Source organism: Gymnoscopelus braueri, assembly GCF_963280865.1.
Source record: "Gymnoscopelus braueri genome assembly, chromosome: 24".
Taxonomy (NCBI): domain Eukaryota; kingdom Metazoa; phylum Chordata; class Actinopteri; order Myctophiformes; family Myctophidae; genus Gymnoscopelus; species Gymnoscopelus braueri.
The window spans coordinates 12472198-12491990 of NC_137626.1; the positions used below are offsets into that span (position 1 = coordinate 12472198).

General features: G+C 40.6%; 1 protein-coding gene across 3 annotated transcripts in view; it reads right to left on the reverse strand.

The window, feature by feature from the left end:
• Nucleotides 1-458: 458 nt before the first annotated feature.
• bin1b (bridging integrator 1b) overlaps nt 459-19793 on the reverse strand; it is a 44236-nt gene continuing 24901 nt past the window's right edge. For 2 of the 3 annotated variants that reach the window (XM_080422658.1, XM_080422657.1), the window contains 11 exons: nt 19161-19255; nt 18196-18291; nt 17084-17191; nt 12375-12460; nt 11133-11208; nt 10974-11029; nt 9663-9707; nt 8164-8215; nt 3193-3246; nt 2155-2256; nt 459-1806 (listed from right to left, as the gene is read on the reverse strand). In XM_080422658.1, coding sequence (XP_080278784.1) covers nt 1705-1806; nt 2155-2256; nt 3193-3246; nt 8164-8215; nt 9663-9707; nt 10974-11029; nt 11133-11208; nt 12375-12460; nt 17084-17191; nt 18196-18291; nt 19161-19255 — 872 coding nt within the window. In that variant the 3' untranslated portion in view covers nt 459-1704. The remainder of the gene's footprint in view (nt 1807-2154; nt 2257-3192; nt 3247-8163; nt 8216-9662; nt 9708-10973; nt 11030-11132; nt 11209-12374; nt 12461-17083; nt 17192-18195; nt 18292-19160; nt 19256-19793) is intronic. The other variant, XM_080422659.1, reaches the window with a different exon arrangement.

The window sequence follows — 19793 nt, forward strand, 5'->3', positions numbered from 1 at the left end:
CAGGGGATTCTATAAATGTTTTCTAAATTCTAACAGTTTTCTGAAAAACCTATGTTGCTATAACAGTGGTTCTTAAAATATTTTCATGTGAAGGACCCCCAAAATGATATGTATTTGGCCATGGACCCCCATCTCAAAATATTTTGTTCCAGGGATCCCCCCGAAAGCAAAGATTTGAGTTGAAAATGTTCGCTTTAAAAAAATATATAATGATTTGCAAAAATGTTCAAGATTTTTCAAAAATAGCAGATCTACAAGCTCGTATATCTGCTATTTTTGAATAGCCAATGAAATCTTCAAATGACACAGATGCGTTCCCGGTCTTAATGTACTCAAAAGTAACAACTCACAATAACAAGTCAAATGTGTGTGTCATGCAAGGAACTGTGAAAAGGTGTCAACTGTCCAAAAATCCTATGACATTACATAACGTGTTTTAAAGTAGCACAGTACATTCATGAGTTCCATATTCCCCTTTTATTGCTAATAACATATTTGGTTTCTGATGAGAAAACTTATAATTAAGTCGTGACTCGCGTAACATAACAGAAACATGCTGATGATTTGGGTCATAAATTTTTTTTTTACATCCCATCACCTCTTAACTAAAAACGCTTTGATATTGTATAGCTGTATGTGTGCGTGTGCGTGTGCGTGTGTGCGTGTGCGTGTGCGTGTGCGTGTGCGTGTATGTCTGTGTGTCCAGTGGTGTAAAGTAACTAAGTACATTTACTCAAGTACTGTGTACTTAAGTACAATTTTGAGGTATTTTTTACTTTACTTGAGTATTTTCAGTGCTTTTACTTCTACTCCACTACATCTCAAAGACAAATATTGTACTTTTACTCCACTACAATTATTTGAAAACATTAGTTACTAGTTACTTTTGATTATTGTAGCAAAACAGACATTAACCATTTCAGCCCTATACATTTCAGGCATTTGAAAATAGCCGATCTACAAGCTCACAATGCGTCGCATTGTGAGCTTGTAGATCTGCTATTTTCAAAAGATTGTTACACATTTAATACATTTGAAAACTTGTGAAATGGGACATTCTGCATAATGAGCACTTTTACTTTTGGTACTTTAAGTACATTTTGATACCAATACTTTTGTACTTGTACGCGAGTACATTTTGAATTCTCGTCTTTTACTTGTAACAGAGTATTTCTACATTGCAGTATTGATACTTAAGTAAAAAAAGGTAGTACTTTTTCCACCACTGTGTGTGTGTGTGTGTGTGTGTGTGTGTGTGTGTGTGTGTGTGTGTGTGTGTGTGTGTGTGTGTGTGTGTGTGTGTGTGTGTGTGTGTGTGTGTGTGTGTGCGTGCGTGCGTGCGTGCGTGCGTGCGTGCGTGCGTGCGTGCGTGCGTGCGTGCGTGTGCGTACGCGTGTGTGTGTGTGTGTGTGTGTGTGTGTGTACAGAACTGGCACTGTTTTCTAACCCCACTCCACGAGAACAATGTAAACCTCAAACATAAATCAAACAATAACGCAATAACGTGTATTTCAACTTACAATTCTAATCCCACTCCGTACCGGTTAACATTTCAATTCAGAGAGCCACATGTTTGTGCCGATTTGACCGTTGTCTTTCCAGACAAGATGTTCCAAGGATTTTTGGGGACAGAGAAGTGAAGGGGGTGGGGGGGCTGGGGGGGGGGGGCTGGGGGGGGGGTTCGTTGACGGAAAACCGCTCGTCTCAAATCTTCTGAGTAAAGTTTTCGGGGAACACGCCCTTGATCGACAGATCTTTATGTTCCAACCAGTGAGACTCCTTCACTCCCATGAGCCAGCCATCATCCTGCGAATACACAGTAAAACCAAGTACATTTACTCAAGTATGTTACCGAAGTACAATTTTGAGGTACTTTTCCCAATTGTCTATACTTTTACTTCTACTCCACTACATCTCAAGAGGCAAATATTGTACTTTTACTCCACTACAATTATTTGAAAACTTTAGTTACTAGTTACTTTGCAGATATAAATTATTACATTATAAAACAAACATTAAACCACTTTAGCCCTAGTTTATGTCTAGGCTATTTGAAAATAGACAATCTACAAGCTCTCAGATACTTTTTACTTAAGTAAAACATTTGAGTACTGGTCAGTTGGCTTCTGTAAATGTGATGCACCACACACTGACCTGTTCGTCAGGAGTGTCAAAGGCCATAACCAGCACGACATCGCCAGCCTTCAACTCCAGCTCATCTCCGTCTGTCGCCGCGTAGTCGTGCACCGCCTTTGCCTGGACAAACGATATACAGAACGTATAGGTTTTAGATTATGTTAATGCATTGTTATAATCTCTCAAGAACAGATTCCAGCCGCGCTACTGCAGGAAAAAAAACAGCAGAGGGCGCTGTTCTTTGCTCTTTTTTTGACGATGGGTTCCCAGATTGGCTTTGGTCAGACCAGGGCAGCCCTAGGGTAGATATTACAAATTGCTTTACAATACAAAACTAAGCAAGTGCTTTAAACAGCAAGCAATTTAAATAGATATGCAACTTATAATATAGACAATAAAATGTTCAAGCAAAACTACACATTGAAAGGGTAAAGGTTCTATTCTATAAAAGTAAATATATATCTTTAAGAGATTTAAATGACGCCACCGAGGTTGTTGCCCTCTGGGAGACCTTTCCAGAGGTTAGGCTTATACCGTATTTTCAAGACCTTTTCTGTCATTCAGAAACCTTTTAATTTAAGGACTTGGAAATGTCTTTATTATTCAAAACATTGGACCATATTTAACCCATTTAGACCGGGAACGCATCTGTGCAATTTTAAGATTTCTTTGGCTATAAAAAAAATTAGCAGATCTACAGGCTCTCAGTGCCAAGTTATGAGCTTGTAGATCTGCAAAAAAAAAAGATTTGTGCAAATCTTTGAATATATATATGTGCGGCCAAATACATCATGGGGTCCTTGACATGGAAAAGTTGGAGCACCGCTGATATAGCAACATACTGTTCTCAAAATATTTTGTTCCAGGGACCCCCTCAGAAGCAAAGATTTGAGTTACAAATGTTCGCTTTAAAAATACATATTCAAAGAGTTGCACAAATCTTCACGATTTTTTAAAGATAGTGCCGCGCTATGAGCTTGTATATCTGCTATTTTTTAATAGTGCGTTGATGGGTTAATCTCGACTGCTTTTAATCAGGGTTAATAAGAATCCGACCTTGAAGACGAATCCTGGTGGTAATTCTCCGTCGGAACCGTTGGTCACCACCTCCTACACCAGGAGAGAACGAGAAGAAATCTGGTTAAAATGTGGAAGGAAATCCCAGAAATGGTCAAGTAATGTTATTATATAATATAATATATATATAATTAAAAAAAGAAAGTACGTTTCCCACATTTGCTTGAAGTTAATATTTCAAAGGATTTTCAAGATTAACAATTTAAAAAATGCAAACATTTTGTAAAACAATTCTTTGATTCACAATGTATTTTTGTAAGTTTGGGTCACGGGGAGACACCAAATGTACGTATCTTTTGGGGTATCGAGCTGAAAAGGTTTGGGAACCCCTGCCAGTGGTGTAAATTAACTAAGTACGTGTACTCAAGAACTGTACAATTTTGGAGGTATTTTTTACTTTCTTCAGTACAATTTTCCATACTTTTAATTCTACTCCACTAGAGTAAAATCTCAGAGGCAAATATACTTTTTACTCTACTACAATTATTTGACAACTTTACTGTAATGTTTTCTACTCCACTGGTTCTCAACGCGGGGTCCGGCGACCATAGGCGGCGGGTAATGAAGGCTAGGGTAGGCTAAGCCTTCCCAAATGTTATGCTGGGAAATGATGGGAATTTTGCAAATTATATATAATATATTTGCGCAGCATTATTTAGTAAATGTTTTGATAATAAATCAGTAAAATCAGGCAAAAAATAAGAATTAAATAACCTAACCCTAACCTAACCCTAACCCTATAACCGAAATAAAGTAACCAAAAACCAAAAATAAACGAACAAAATCCGCACAGAACGCGTTTTTTTTTGCGCACGTGCACTGATTCATAGTTAGGAACCAGATGGACCGGACCCTTAAGGGTCTGTAACTCCAAGACTGTACAAATGGAACCAAATGAAACCAAATGGACACTCTCAGTGTGAAAATTATCAACACCAAAAATGTATCAAATGACGCATACCAGGCTGCGGGGGGGGTGGGGGGGGGTCCTTAAATTAAAAAAAGGTTGTGAGAACCAGTGTTCTACTTCTACTCTATTCAGACCCCAGCCTTCCCGCCCTGCCTCATCATCCCAGTTGGGCTGTGCGTAGGATTCAGGCGGAGCGCCACCGTCGTTCCAGGCTTCCCTGGGCTCGCCAGGGGGCGTCTCTTCTTCATCGCCCCAGCCAGACCCTGCCTGGGGGGCATAGCCCTGGGGGGCTGCTGCTGCTGCTGCTGCTGCTGACGACGACGTGCCCTCGTCGTCCCAGCCGCCTTGAGCTTCCTGGGGCGGGTACTGGTACTCATCGTCATCCTGCCCCGCGGAGGAGGGCTGCTCCGGCTGGGAGGTCTGGGTTTTTTGGGGGGGGGTTTTGGTGGACGAAGCATAATAATAGGGTAGGATGGGGTTTGGATGGAATGGAAGGCGCAGGTGGGTGTGGGATAAGGTTGACATGATGGGGGGGCAATTGCGGCGTCCCGCCCAGCCCCCAAGGAGAATTTTGGTTTAAAGGGTATAATGGGAGACGCAGATCAGGGGTTGCGTAGGGTGTCACAAAACCAAGAGAGGGAGGGTGACAAAATAAGTTTATTATTATAGGAAAAGAGCTTTCTTTCATACTCCTCTTTCATAAAATGCCTCCGGTTTTATCACCGGAGGCATTTTTTTTTATTTGCCCCTCGGAAACGCAGGTTCCACACAGAGATTCAAGACTAATATCTACGCAGTGATATTAGTCTGGCCATGCCAGGCTAGTGGATGAGCTCCACATGACACAAGATGTTTATTGTTTACAGCAGGACACGCTTACCTCCCATGAATCCCAAGATGGCGCCTTTTCCGTGCAGCGGTAACAAATAGAAACAGCTATGGTGAGATGAGGGTGCGGTTCAAAAAGAAAAGCATCAGTGAGAGAGACCTGTGCAACGCCTGAAATTTGAACCCGTGTCTCCCGCATGGAAAGGTACACTAAAGCCAAACGTCTTATCCACTAGCCTGGAGGTCTTCAACGTTTTTCAGGCCAAGGACCCCTTAGCTGAGAGCAGGGACCCGATCGCCACAAGCCACACAAGATTCCCGAGATTTTCATACTAAAATGCCCTTTTCAGGGAGACAAATCGGGTCTTTATTTATTAAATCTACTTTATTATCAACCTTTCACCTTTCTGTCCCAGCAACACACTCTCGCGGGATCTAGCAGGTAAACATAGGACGTTTGCGAGATTTGTCGCCAGACGCCGGCGCCTACTTAGGAGACCATTTGTAGGATTTGCGTACCAAACGGTTCGCGGCCAGGTTTCCGTGAAAGCGCCACGGTTCCAAGGAATCTAGAACGGAACCAGTTCTGACTGAGGAGAACCAAAGTTATTTTGGTGGTAAATGGGCCTCTAGAGAGGGGCCGTGTGCGACGCTGACAGGAGAGAGGTGACCTGCTGACCTGCGGCGGCGCCGCCACCGCGGCGACAGGGTGCGTGTACGTGTCGGGCGGCGAAGAAGCCTCGTCGCCAGAAAGGTCGTCTTCATCCTGGTTGGGGGTGGAGGTCGGACGTGGAGGCGGCCGGTTTGGCGGCGGACCGGGCCTCAGACTGGGCTGACTGGGCCTCTGAGGGGTACACATGCAGGCGCACACACACACACACACACACACACACGCATGCATGCAGACAGACACCCATGCACACACATCCACATGCGTGCATGCACAAGAAGTGAAGTTCCCACGCACGCACACTCACGCACACACACACACACACACACACACACACGCACACACGCACACACACCATGCAGTTAGTAACCACAACTTGATAGTTGTAGGTGTTGACGTTTTGTATTGTTATTACTGTTGTTGTTATTATTATTAGTAGAAGTAGTAGTAGTAGTAGTAGTGGGACTACATAGTATCAAAATGAATACAATAGAGTACAGAAGTCCTGACGTCACTCGTCCATCCCCAGGTTCGTAAAGTAATTTACCTATGGAGAATAACACTAAGAATCGTCTCATATAAGAATTGTGGTCCAAAACAAACTGTCTCGGCGATATTGTCAGGGAGGTGGCTCTGTATCGTTTATGATAGTCAGTCACTCATATTTGAAACAGTCAGTTTCTGGCGAAAATTTTACTAATTCGTCGGAAGTAACATTAGCGTTTTCTCACCGTCAGTTGATGGTTCATATCCATAAGAGTCAAACCGCCGGGGTCATTTGTTTATTTTTGGAACACAGTTCTTATTTGACGCGATATTAAATTCAGAACGGGGGGGAAAAACCGCGACCAGGTAGGATGTGTAAATTACGTCAGACTTTGGTGCTCTATAGTATAAATCAATAGCTGCATTACAGTAGTATTATCCAAATAGTAGTACACAAACACACAATACTGATCGCCTACAGGTTAGATAAGCAAACTTGAGGAGATGGACAAGAGGGATTGCCGGTTTGAATCCCCTGCTCAGAAACCCCAGCTGTGCAGGGAGAGAATCACACCCACTCTCCCCTTCCCTTAATATCTACTGTCAAGATGGCCCTTGTGCAAGAACCCCCATTTTGCTCCAATGAAGCGACTGGCTGGTCAGCACAGCAGCAGAACACTGACTGTACTGCTGGATAGCAGCTAAACTCTATATTTGATCTTTTGTATCAGGTGTTTCCAAACGTTTTTCAGCTGAGACCCAAAAGATCATTTTGTTGTCTTCACGGGACCCAAACTTACAAAAGTATTATTTAAATTAATTTTGTTTTTTTCGTTTTCGTTTTTTAACCCTTTAACAGTCTGCTCAACCAATTGGTAGAGCACATTTTAAGTCACTATTTCTCATTGACAACATTGCTGAACTTAACTCAACCTGATTGAGCCCTTTCTACCATTTGGTTGAGGTATGTTATGGCAAAAAAAGGTCCACCAGATGTCACTGTTTCCCAGTCACATGGATTCTCAGGTAGCCACTTTTTAGGAAGTGAAAATCAATTAATCCACTCCTGAAAGGTAGGATTTTTTTGGTTGAAATTTCAGAGGTAAGATTTTTTTATTGTCATATTATCATCTCAGAGGTGTTACTGAACCTGATTATGTAGCTTGATACAATAAAAAAAAATCTAATAATGGTCTAATAATTTTCTGAAAACATGCTCTACCAAACGGGTTGTTTGTCACTTTATGGTAAGTAGTGAAGCTAAACTAAAGTAATTAAAATGTACTATTTGCTATGGATAAATAGGGCTTTTGCTAATTCAGTGTTGTTAATATAATACATATAATGTTATTTCATTATATTTATGTATTAGTATGATTTTATTCCTATCTAAAAAAACATGCTCAACCAAATGGTTGAATTGTCATTTAATGGTAAAGGTAGTGGTGCTGAAATAAAAAATGGACTATTTTGATGATCTGTGTGATGAAGAAGATGACCAAACAGATGATGCTGATCAACTCTCACAAGCAGAAGAGACTGGGGAACATAATGGGAGACATATTTCTCAGTGAATGCATATAAATCAATGTATATGCATGAAACTTTTACCATTACCATAAAGTGACATCTCAACCGTTTGGTAGAGGCCTATATTTGGAAAACTGTTGGGTCTGCTAAAGAAATTATAATTGATAGTTGTTACTATTGCCCCAAATAAATAAAAAATGCAAAGAAATAATTTTTCCAATGCTTTTTTCTTGGGGTGACCTTTAAAGGGTTAAGGGAAAACATTTTTTTCCTGAAAGCAAAGCTAGATATTCTTATTTGTGAAAATCCTTTAAAATAATAATGAAAACAAATATATATAAGAAACGTAAAAAAATATAAATAAAAAGGGATACACACTCACAACCCATAAAAATATGGTTGCATGACCCAAAAATGGTTGCATGACCCATTCTTGGCGCAACACTGTTTATGACTTTGTAATAACAACAACATCATCCCACAGACAGGGACAGTTACAAGAGGCTTTCATTTGATCATACTGTACCTTTGGTGGTGAGTCAGCAGACTCTCTGTGATTGGCTCCCTCACTGACCTCACTGAGACAGAAGAGGGAGGGGACAATATTACTGACCACATTGCGTGACAAGTTTAGTACATCATTAATACCACAAGAGGGCGCCAGAGAGCTACAAACACAGTAAACAGGCGACTTCAGTCTCACACAGCAGCAACAACAGTGTTTAGTTGTGTTTGGGCACAGAGTGGCACCCAAACTGCACAGGACAAAGTACTCACAAAGTACTCACATGTTTCACTTAAGTAAAAGTATCAATACTGCAATGTAGAAACACCCTGTTAACAAGTAAAAGTCCGGAATTCAAAATTGACTTGAGTAAAAGGACTGTATTGGCATCAAAATATACATAAAGTACCAAAAGTAAAAGTACTCAGGTCCCATTTCACAAATTTTCAAATGTATAAAAATCATTTGAAAATAGCAGATCTACTGTGAGCTTGTAGATCGGCTATTTTCAAACGGCCGGAATGTATATAGGGCTGAAGTGGTTAATGTATGTTTTGTAATAGTAATCTACAGTAAATCTACAAAGTAACTAGTAACTAAAGTTTTCAAATAATTGTAGTGGAGTAAAAGTACAATATTTTCCTTTGAGATGTAGTGGAGTAGAAGTAGTGGAGTTTATGTATGAAATAAATAGTCTAGTTTGTTGCGGTTAGTTTTGCAAACACATGTTACAGCCTCATTTGTATTAGTTAGTTAACTATCAATGTTATCTTTTCACATCTAGTTTTTGTTATCGTTTTAGTTATAACCGTGGCACTTTGTTAATCATTTAATGCAGGGTTGTCGCTACACTATGTCAGTTCTTTGAAGGAACCTCATATAGCCTATACTTCATATATATCAAGCGATATCAAATCATCACGCAATGATGATGCAGAGCAAATGAACTCCTGTGAAATGTTTTGATGTGCCGATGAGTTTTTCGGAACGGATTCAGGATACAGACACCCACGTGTACAGAGCATGTTAGTAACTATGGAAGCCGATTGGTCCAAAAATGTAATACTTACAAATTACAATGAGATAAATAAAAACGTCAAAGGGGAAGGAAAGAAACCACACACACAATGAAATAAATACATTATTGTGTCTATGGTTGCCCAATTGACCTAGGGTTGCCTAATTGCTCAACGCAATTTTTATTTATTCATTAATTTCAACGTGGTATTTATCATTACAAATTTGGACAAATGCACCTCCATAATGTCCTCTCTGGGTGACATTGTGTTAATTAGTAAATTCTGCAGGACAATAACTGATTATCAACATGTGGCTCATGTCAAGCATGCTGAGCCACTTCAAAACACAAACCCCCAGGCCCCACCCAGTGAGACTTGCGAGGACCAATCGGAAGCGAGGAGTCAAGACACACGGCAACCAACCAGGACGCATTGGTTAATAATAAGACGCACGAGTCTCATTGGCCGTACGGGGGGGGGGGGGCAGGGCGGTTCAATTACCTCTTCCCAGAATCTTCTGTTATTTCTGCTGCATTACCAGCCTTTCTGCAGAGGGGTTGGTATATGAGCACATTACTGACTGCACTGTGTCATTCTAGGGTTTAAAAACCCATTAAGACCTGGAACGCATCTGTGTCACTTTTTGATTTGAGCTAAAAAAGCATTATTTTACACTTTGACTATTCAAAAATAGCAGATCTACAAGCTCGTAGCGCGGCACTCGCTGCTATTTTTGAAAAATCGTGAAAATGTGTGCAAATCTTTGAATATTATATTGTTTTAAAGTAAACATTTTTAACTACAATCTTTGCTTCCTGGGGGGTCCCTGGAACAAACTATTTTGAGATGGGGCTCGGTGGCCAAATACATATAATTTTGGGAGTCCTTGACATGAAAAAGTTTGAGCACCACTGATATAGAAACATACGTTTGTTCAGAAAACTGTTGGGATTTAGAAGACATTTGTAGAATCGGCTTCAGGTCTTAATGGTTTAAACACACTTTCATCCTGGCGTCTCTATACGTTCATGTACGTACATGTGTATCCCAGTGGTGGAAAGAAGTACTCAAATGTTTTACTTAAGTAGAAGTATCAATACTGCAATGTAGAAGCACTCTGTTACAAGTAAAAGCCCGGAATAAAAGATTTACTTACGTATGTTTTGTAATAATAAATCAACAAAGTAACCAGTAACTAAAGTTTTCAAATAATTGTAGTGGAGTAAAAGTATATTTGCCTCTGAGATGTCTCCAGTAAACTCCAGTGAAGTAAAAAAAAAGACCTCAAAATTCTACGTTTGTAACCATGAAGTAGGGCAGTAATTTACCCATAACATTTTGAAAGTTCAAATATGGAGATACAAGGTTGATGCCCGACAGTGTTGATTTCGTCGACTAAAACTATGACGAAAAATGTTCGTCGACTACCTTTTTTTACTGACCAAAAATAAATAAAAAATAAATAAAAACTAAGCTATGATGACTAAAACAGAGACTAATTATAGTGAAAATTTCGTCAACAAATAAAAACTAGGCTATTTTCAGCATGCAACCAAGTGTAAAATCAGCCATTACGACGCCATCAAGGCACCGCCAAAATACGCTATAGTCGACTAAATCAACTGTAGATTTAGTCGACTAAAACTAGACAAAAACTAAAACATTTCTGGTGACTAAAATATGACTAAAACTGGATGGAATTTTATTGAAAAGACTGTGACTAAAACTAAATCAAAATCGGGTGTCAAAATCAAACACTAATGCCCGACAGCAGTTACATGTTACTTAACAAGAGGACGGCTTGTTACGTACTTTGCATCTCTCTGTTCCTCCAGTTTGGTCATGATGTCATTCAGGTTCTGGCTCAGCTGGAGACACACAGGGAGGAGCAGAGATTACACATGGCCGCGCACGCACGCACACACACACACACACACACACACGCACAAAGCAGAAAAAATTCTGTCTCACCTTCCCCATTTCTTTGTGGAACATCTCCTGATATCCTGCCATGCTCTGGAATGTGTTAACATACAAGCCAACACGACTGGACACACACACACACACACACACGCACGCACACGCACACACACACACACACACACACACACACACACACACACACACACACACACACACACACACAATGAGAATAATACTACATGTTGCATGGCGATATGAAATATTACGTAAAATACTCCCAAGAATAGAATATGATTCCGAGGACAATGAAACGATTGGTATGATTAAAATGTACGTGTTTGGAAACATGTTGGAAAGGCAAAGCAGAATTCTTTTTTTGAGGGTCAAACGCCCCCAAAACCCCCGAAATGCATAGAAAACGATGCATTATACCTATGACACAATACAAACACAATGGTCTTACACCTGCATTAGGCTAATATTCATGATTTGACGCCCCTGCTCGGGATGGTCTTATTCTTTGTGCAAAACCATTTAGTATCAAACCTCAAATCAACAACAAAATGTTTTGGTACATTTAAGCAGTGGTGGAAAAAGTACTCACATTCTTTACTTAAGTAAAAGTATCAATATTGCAATATAGAAACACTCTGTTACAAGTAAAAGTCCAGAATAAAAAAATTACTTGAGTAAAAGTACAAAAGTATTGGTATAAAAATGTACTTAAAGTACCAAAAGTAGAAGTACAAAATATTTGAAAATAGCAGATCTACAAGCTCACAACGCGTCGCGGTGCGACGCGTTGTGAGCTTGTAGATCGGCTATTTTCAAATAGCCTAGGTATAAAATAGGGCTGAAGTGGTTAATGTATGTTTTATAATGTAATAATTTATACCTACAAAGTAACTAAATAAAGTTTTCAAATAATTGTAGTGGAGTAAAAGTACAATATTTGCGTCTGAGATGTAGTGGAGTAAAAGTAAAAGTATTGGAAATGGGAAATACTCAAGTAAAGTACAAATACCTCAAAATTGTACAGAAATTAAGTAAATGCACTTAGTTACTTTCCACCACTGCATTTAAGCGTGTGTGTATTTCATGGTGTTGTCAGGGCATGTCTACCTAAGCAAGCGTCCAATTTAAGCAGTCTAATTGGCATTCATCATCCGGCAGACGTGGGGCCCTAAATTACGGGGGGTTGGTTTTTCATATCCTCTGCTCCTCTCAAGAATAAAAAAGCCAGAAGAGTCTAAGAAGCGTTTTGTGAATGAATGTCTCTTGTAGTAGTACCTGTCATACAGGGTGGGGAGCTCGTCTTGCAACTCCACGTTCAGCTCCTCAAACACCTTCTGAGCTCTTCCCAGCTCCTCCTCCGCCTACACACGCACACACGCACACGCACACACACACACCCAGAAGAAGTGTGAAAACGACAACCATCGTTATAAGTATTCATCAACGATTAGATGCAAAACCAGAACAGAGTGAATCCTATCATATCAAGCGTTACCACATCGTCTCTTGTTTCAAACATAAACAAGGAAATTGAAATAAGTAAAGCACACAGCTGAGCTATGCTGAGAAAAGTTGCGTGGTTAAAAGTACTATAAGAATTATTTTAAAGGGATAGTTCACCCAAAAAAAAAAAAAATCCTATCGATTAGTCAACCCCATGGAGACTTGAATTCATGGATATATAAGCATTCCCAAGCCAATAATTTGATGACCAGCGGACCGGTAGGCAGCGGTTCCGGTATAGGAGACACAAAGGAGACCCTTTGTGTCTCTTACCGGAACCGATGCCGGTCATCAAATTATTGGCTTAGGAATGCGACAAAAACCAAAGAAATATCCATGAATTCAAGTCTCCATCGATTAGAAAAAGTCATTTTGGGGGTGAACTATCCCTTTAATGCACTTTTTTTTCTACCAGACATTACATAGTGTCAACGGGGGGGGGGGGGGGGAGACCGTTATTAAGTCAGAAACAGAAACGGGGGGAGATTGGTTAGCAGGAGCATGCAGGTAACATTAATGTTGGTGTAAGTGATATGTTTCTGTTAAAATAAGTGTTTAATAGCTCTATATTCTGATAGTATAATCGTTCATCGTCTCCCCATCTCTTCAGCTCTTTAGTCGAAAATGTATTTTTCAGATCGGGATACCAATCTTATCCAATCAGGGGAGAGACTGAAGAGAGACTGAACACTATAGAATTTAACCCATTAAAATGTCTTAGTGGGTTAAATTTTCCATTTTCAGATTTCTTTGGCTATTTAAAAATAGCAGATATACAAGCTCATAGCGCGGCACTGAGTGCTATGAGCTTGTAGATCTGCTATTTTTATTTATTTTTATCGTGAAGGTTTGTGCAAATCTTTGAATATACATGTTTTTTAAAGCAATTTTTTTTTTCATCAAATCTTTGAACTTATGTGATTCACAAACTTTTTCACGTCAAGGACCACCCAAAATGATATGTATTTGGCCGTGGACCCCAATCTCAAAATATGTTGTTCCAGGGACCCCCCCAGAAGTTGTAACAGAGTTAAAAAATGTTCGCTTAAAAAAATAAATAAACATATTCAAAGATTTGCACACGTTTTTGAATAGCCAAAGAAAATCGAAAATGACACAGATGCGTTCCAGGTCTTAATGGGCTAAGCTGATGAATGGGTTCTCTATTCTGATTGGATGAAAATGTATTTAGTCTATATTAGCCAAACTTTGTGTGTTAACCAAAAGATATTACTTACACCACCTTCAAGTCATTGTTTTTTTTAGTAAGTATTAACTTCACCTGGTTTCTTGACAAGTTATTCTGTGCCACGGCGTGGGCTGAGATTAAACCCTGGGCCCAGCTCGGAGCGGCCATTTCCAACAGGGCAGTCGGCTAGACATGCAGCATGCAGGAAGGACAATGAGAAGAAAAGCAAGGAGAAAGCAGAACAGAGCAGAGAGAGAGAGAGAGAGAGAGAAGGAGAGACAGAAAAGTAGATAGAGAGAGAACGAGGGAAAATAAGCATGGGAGCGGAAAGAGAAAAGATAAAGAGAAGTGAGAACGCCACCGACAGTACACCAACCAGCCAGTAGGTGTCAGTGTAGCAGAGTGGCTCACAGACCTCAGCCTGATGACCTAGAAGCCTAATATCTATACCTCCCCCCCGGGCTATAGGGAATTTCCTCTAGTCTAGGGGAGACTCGGGTCGTATCCCCAAGGTTGTGTCCCCAAAGCACTCCCAAGGTAACATGCCTGAATGACTGGAGTCCTGCCGCCCTCGCCAATATTGTCAGCAAAAACTTTGAGAGGCTGGTGAGAGATTCCATCTCTTCCCGTGCCTCGTTGGACTCGTCTTAACACATTGATTGCCAGAATTATTTCAGATTTTTTGCATTTTCATGCCAGGGTTTTTACATTGAAAAAAAAAAGTACTCAGGAGCTGAGATACAACATTTTTAAGTTTTAAGTTAACAATAACAAGGAAGTGGATGGGAGTCTAGATCTTCGACAAATCATATCTCCTTGGTCTTTGGGTCAAATAAAAAATAAAAAAAATTAAAAAATTAAAAATATATATATATATATATTTTTTTAACAAATTTTTTTCCTAAAAACGAGTTAACTCGATCTAGGCAAACGGATCCACCGACAATGCAATTTCCATGGCCGTTCACATCGCCCTTTCTCGCCTGTATGAGCGAGGGGGGGAGAACAAAAACTGTACGTACTGTATATGGTTTTTGTGGACTACAGCTCAGCATTCAACAAAAATAGTCCCTGCCAAGTTTAACACAAGAGAGAGACCTATAGGCCTGCATGCCAGCATGTGCAACCGGATGCCTGGACCTCCAGACAAAACCGCCGCCGAGGGGTGAGAATAGGCAACGTCACTTCAGAGCCCCTGACCCTCAACACAGGAGCCCCCCCCATGCCCCATCAGGGCAGTGCGCTGCGTTCCCGTCTTCTGCGACTTCTGTGGCCACACACTAGGGCTGTCAAACGAATATTCGATATTCGAATATTATTTGAATATTGTGAAAATATGTATATTCGAATAAGAAAATTAACATTCTTTTTTTCAATTTTTTATTATGTTTATTTGACAGGGACAATACAAAAAACTATGTATGAAGTTATAAAAACAAACAAAAGATATGTTTTATTAGATCCGAGCACTCGATACATTGTTTTTTGTACTGTTTCCGTGAAAAGAAGAAAAAAAAACATTTTTGGAAAAAATAAATATATATTTTTTTATTATAATAATATTCAAATATATTCGAATATCTGCAAATTTTTAAGACCAATATTCGAATTTCGTTTCTGAGGAAAGTTGACAGCCCTACCACACACCGCTCCGATGTCATCATCAAGTATGCCGATGACACGACAGCGATAGGCCGCGTTGTCGTCGTCGACGAGACTGGGTCAGATCAGTGACACTTTGGTGTCAGGAGTACAATCTCACTCTCGGTGTCAACAATCACCAATGGATCCCAACCTCAGTGTTTGGGAAACAGTGCTTTAAACCAGTGGTTCTCAACCAGTGATCCGGGGACCACCGGTGGTCCTTAACGGGGTACCAGGGGGTCCCCAGCAAAATTAGTTAACATAGCGTCACAATCATTTTAACCACTTAGCTTTTGCCTATTCAAAAACAGCAGATATACAAGCTCATAGCGCGGCACCGAGTGCCGCGCTATGAGCTTGTAGATCTGCTATTTTTGAAAGATCTTGAAAATGTGAACATTTTTAGCTCAAATCTTTGCTTCTGGTGGTCCCTGGCACAACATTTTCAGATGGGGGTCCGCGGCCAAATGTATATCAATTTAGGGGTCCTTGGCATGAAAAAGGTTGAAAACCACTGCTTTAAACTATGCACCTTGTGTATATATCAGTTACTGTGTCTGCTGCTATTTTAACTGCCTCATTCCAGTTCTTATAACCATGCACCTTATGTACGGATATATTTACTCTACTCCTATTAGGAATATTTGACACCTCTCATCTATGTTCCTTATTTTTCTTTCAATCTCGATTCTCTTCCCTCTTTCCTGAAAACCGCTAATGGGAACGTGTATGGCAAAAGAGTTTCACGCACCTTTTTACACCTGTAAAACTGTGATGTGACAATAGAGTTGAAGAGATAGGAGAGAAAGAGAGATGTAGACATAGAAGAACAAAGGTAAAAAGTGGAACAGAGAGACGACAATGCAAGACCAACAGGCATGTTAATAATAAGCTGATTAGTAATCGAGAAGAACGCCAGACAAGCGCCCGCTTTCAATTATAAAAGGTAAATTATGTCATGTATTATGCAAGGTAACGCAAAGTCCATCACCACACACACATTTATGTAAACAGTCACTCGAATTCCTGTTCACACATTTATGTTCTTTTTTTTTAATACATTTTTTATCCCACGATTTTGTAGCCCTTTTTTTACCCGGTGCCAATTTTCTAAGTGATCCTGGGCGCTACACTCCCCACACCAGCCTAGGGAGCCCAGGGCCGAGCTCATGCCTCCTTCAATGCATGAGAGCCAACTGGCCCTTCTTATCACCTGACAGGGGGGGAGTTTCCCCGGAAGGACGTAGCGCCTGGAAGGAACACGTTATTCCAACCAGTTCCTTTCCCCTCCATCAGGCGCCCCGGCTGTCATGGGGGAGGCGGTATAGCGACCAGGATTACTGCATGTTTTTGTGAGGGTACTAGCTACCCTAGGAGACACGGGGAGAACATGCAAACTCCACACAGAGTAGGCCCTTTCGCCAACCCCACCTAGGGTATGGGCGCTGATGATGCTGAGGAGAAGACACGCCCCCAGCGCCCACAGCGTCCCTGGTGGGAATGGAACCCAGGACCTTCTAGCTGTGAGGCGACAGCACTACCGACTGCGCCACCGTGCCCCTACACTTATGTTCTTTATACTGTACATAAAGAAAATGCATAGCAGTCAATATACAAACACCAGTGTTCTCAAACACTGTCACTGTACCTTGGCGATCTTGGCTTCATCCTTCTTCTTCCCTTTCTGTACTGAAGCAAAGTGATGTCTGGCGCTGTCAAAGTCTGTCATCTTCCTCTCACGCTTTGCTATACGGGCCTGCGGGGGCACAGAGACATGTTTTAAACAGTGGATTTAAAGTACATGTACTCACTGAGTTTTTTTTTTACTTTACTAGAGTATTTCCAATTGTCTATACTTTTACTTCTACTCCACTACATCTCAGAGGCAAATATTGTACTTTTACTCCACTACAATTATCTGAAAACTTTAGTTACTAGTTACTTTGTAGATATAAATTATTACATTATAAAACATACATTAACCACTTTAGCCCTATTTCATACCTAGGCTATTTGAAAATAGCAGATCTACAAGCTCACAACGCGACGCGTTGTGAGCATGTAGATCTGCTATTTTCAAACATTTTAGTACTTTTACTTTTGGTACTTTAAGTACATTTGGATACCAATACTTTTGTACTTTTACTCAAGTAAATTTTTTATTCCGGACTTTTACTCGTAACAGAGTACTTCTACATTGCAGTATTGATACTTTTACTTAAGTAAAACATTTGAGGACTTTTTCCACCACTGGTTTTAAAGATGTTATGTTTTAGTCACTTCTGTCTTTGCCAGCTTTGTTTCTGTCCAATTGTTTTCATGTGACACAATGTGAATTACGTTGGAAAAGCCGGATGGCAATGGGACCTTTTGATAAATAAGTTGTCAAGTAAGACGAAAATGCTTTTTACGCTTGCTTTCGGTGGAAGCAAACGTTTAAACCAGAGACATTTAAGAAGTAAATGATAAACCCTCCCCATATTTGCATACTGGGCCCTGATTGGTGCCCCACTACTTCGGGGGCAGCGAAATCCAATCCAAACAACCGAACGGGGCCAGACAAATCTGCTGTGAATTATATAGTGATAGCATGGCAGAGATAGACATACAATACATGACACTGGTTATGAGCTGCATTCCAGATCAAAACTAGAACACACACACACACACACACACACACACACACACACACACACACACACACACACACACACACACACACACACACACACACACACACACACACACACACACACACACCTTAATTTCAGGGAACTGGGTGAGGTAAGTGTCCATTGAGATCACAGGGTTGTCTGTGATCTTGTCGTGATAGTCTGTCCATAGCACATCTGTCTCCTGCAAGACAAACACACACAAGCACACACACACACAGAGTTTCAAAAGGCATGTAGGCCTACACCTAAGTCTAACTAGCAAAGAGCTGAGTGGGTTTGTAAATCTACTGGGTGTTAGTATCCGAACAGCTCATTAGAACAATTAACCACCGAAGAAGGCGTAGGGAAAGAACCGCTGAAGAAGAAATCTGTAGGGCAGCTAAAACGCATTGTAATTAGCCACCGGAAGAAGAATATGGGTAGGGCAGCTACAGCTACAACTCGTAATTAACCACAGAAGAAGAAGGGGTAGGGCAGCTACAACTTGTAATTAACCACAGAAGAAGAAGGGCAGGGGTAGGGCAGCTGTCTTTTACCTCCAAGTTATAATCCATCTCTTTCTCTATCATCTCCTGTGGATGCATGGGGGGCGTTGGAAGGAAGGTGAGAAACATGCAGTGATGAAAACAGAAAAGATAAGCCACTGAAGATGTGAGTGAGTTATAGAACTGGAATGAGATGGAGAGGAGAAGAGGAGAGAAGAGAATTGTTTCCTGATTTGCTGTCGTTCTCCAAGAGGGATCAGAAAGTGGGGTTGACTTAGGAGATCCTTAGACATAAAATACCCTCATGAATTATTATGCATTCATTTGAGCCCTGTGACTCTCTCTCTCGCTCTCTCTCTGTGTCTCTCTCTGTGTCTCTCTCTCCGTCTCTATCGAACACTCAAAGAGGAAGACCCACTCATAAGTGTCATGGCTCAAGCCCATGATTTATACTTCGTCGTACAATTGTGTTGTGTTCTCCTGCTTGAAAACGTGTTATTTTTGCTGAACACACACACACAGCGAGAGACAGAGCGAGAGAGAGTAACACTGCCTTTCATCTCACCTCTGCCATGGAATCCATCTCCTCCTTGCCAAACCATTCAGGTTCGTACATATCTGCCAGACAATCCTGTAGTCTTCGCGATGCCTCGTGCATGGCTGACAGAGACAGAGACAGAGAGAGAGAGAGAGAGAAAGAGAGAGAGAGAGAGTTCAGTTTATAATTCGATCAAAGTGAGAGTGCATTCTTTGCCGCTAATCATGCATAGCAAAATGGTAAAATGATTCCACATTAATTTGGGGTGTGCCGATACACTAATTTCACGAAACGATACGATACGATATTGGGCTCACAACTTCGATACGATTTCGATACGATACGATACGCACTTTTTTATTATGAAAATATATGGGGAGAAAAAAAGCAAATGCAAACAAATAATTCAGTTTTTGCATTATTCAGACATGCAAACTTGTAGCTTTTCAGCAACAATAGCCGTTTTGAATCATAGGGCAATAGTGTGACACCTGACCCGGGAAAAAAAGCATGTTGTCACCCTTTTCACCTCGGGGCTGTTTGCATGCCTGATTATTATTATTGTAAAAAAAAATTAAAAAAATAATAAATCTAAACGATTTTTTATAATCGCAATTCATTTTGCATAATCGTCATCATCGTTTTCCACGTTGAAACTTT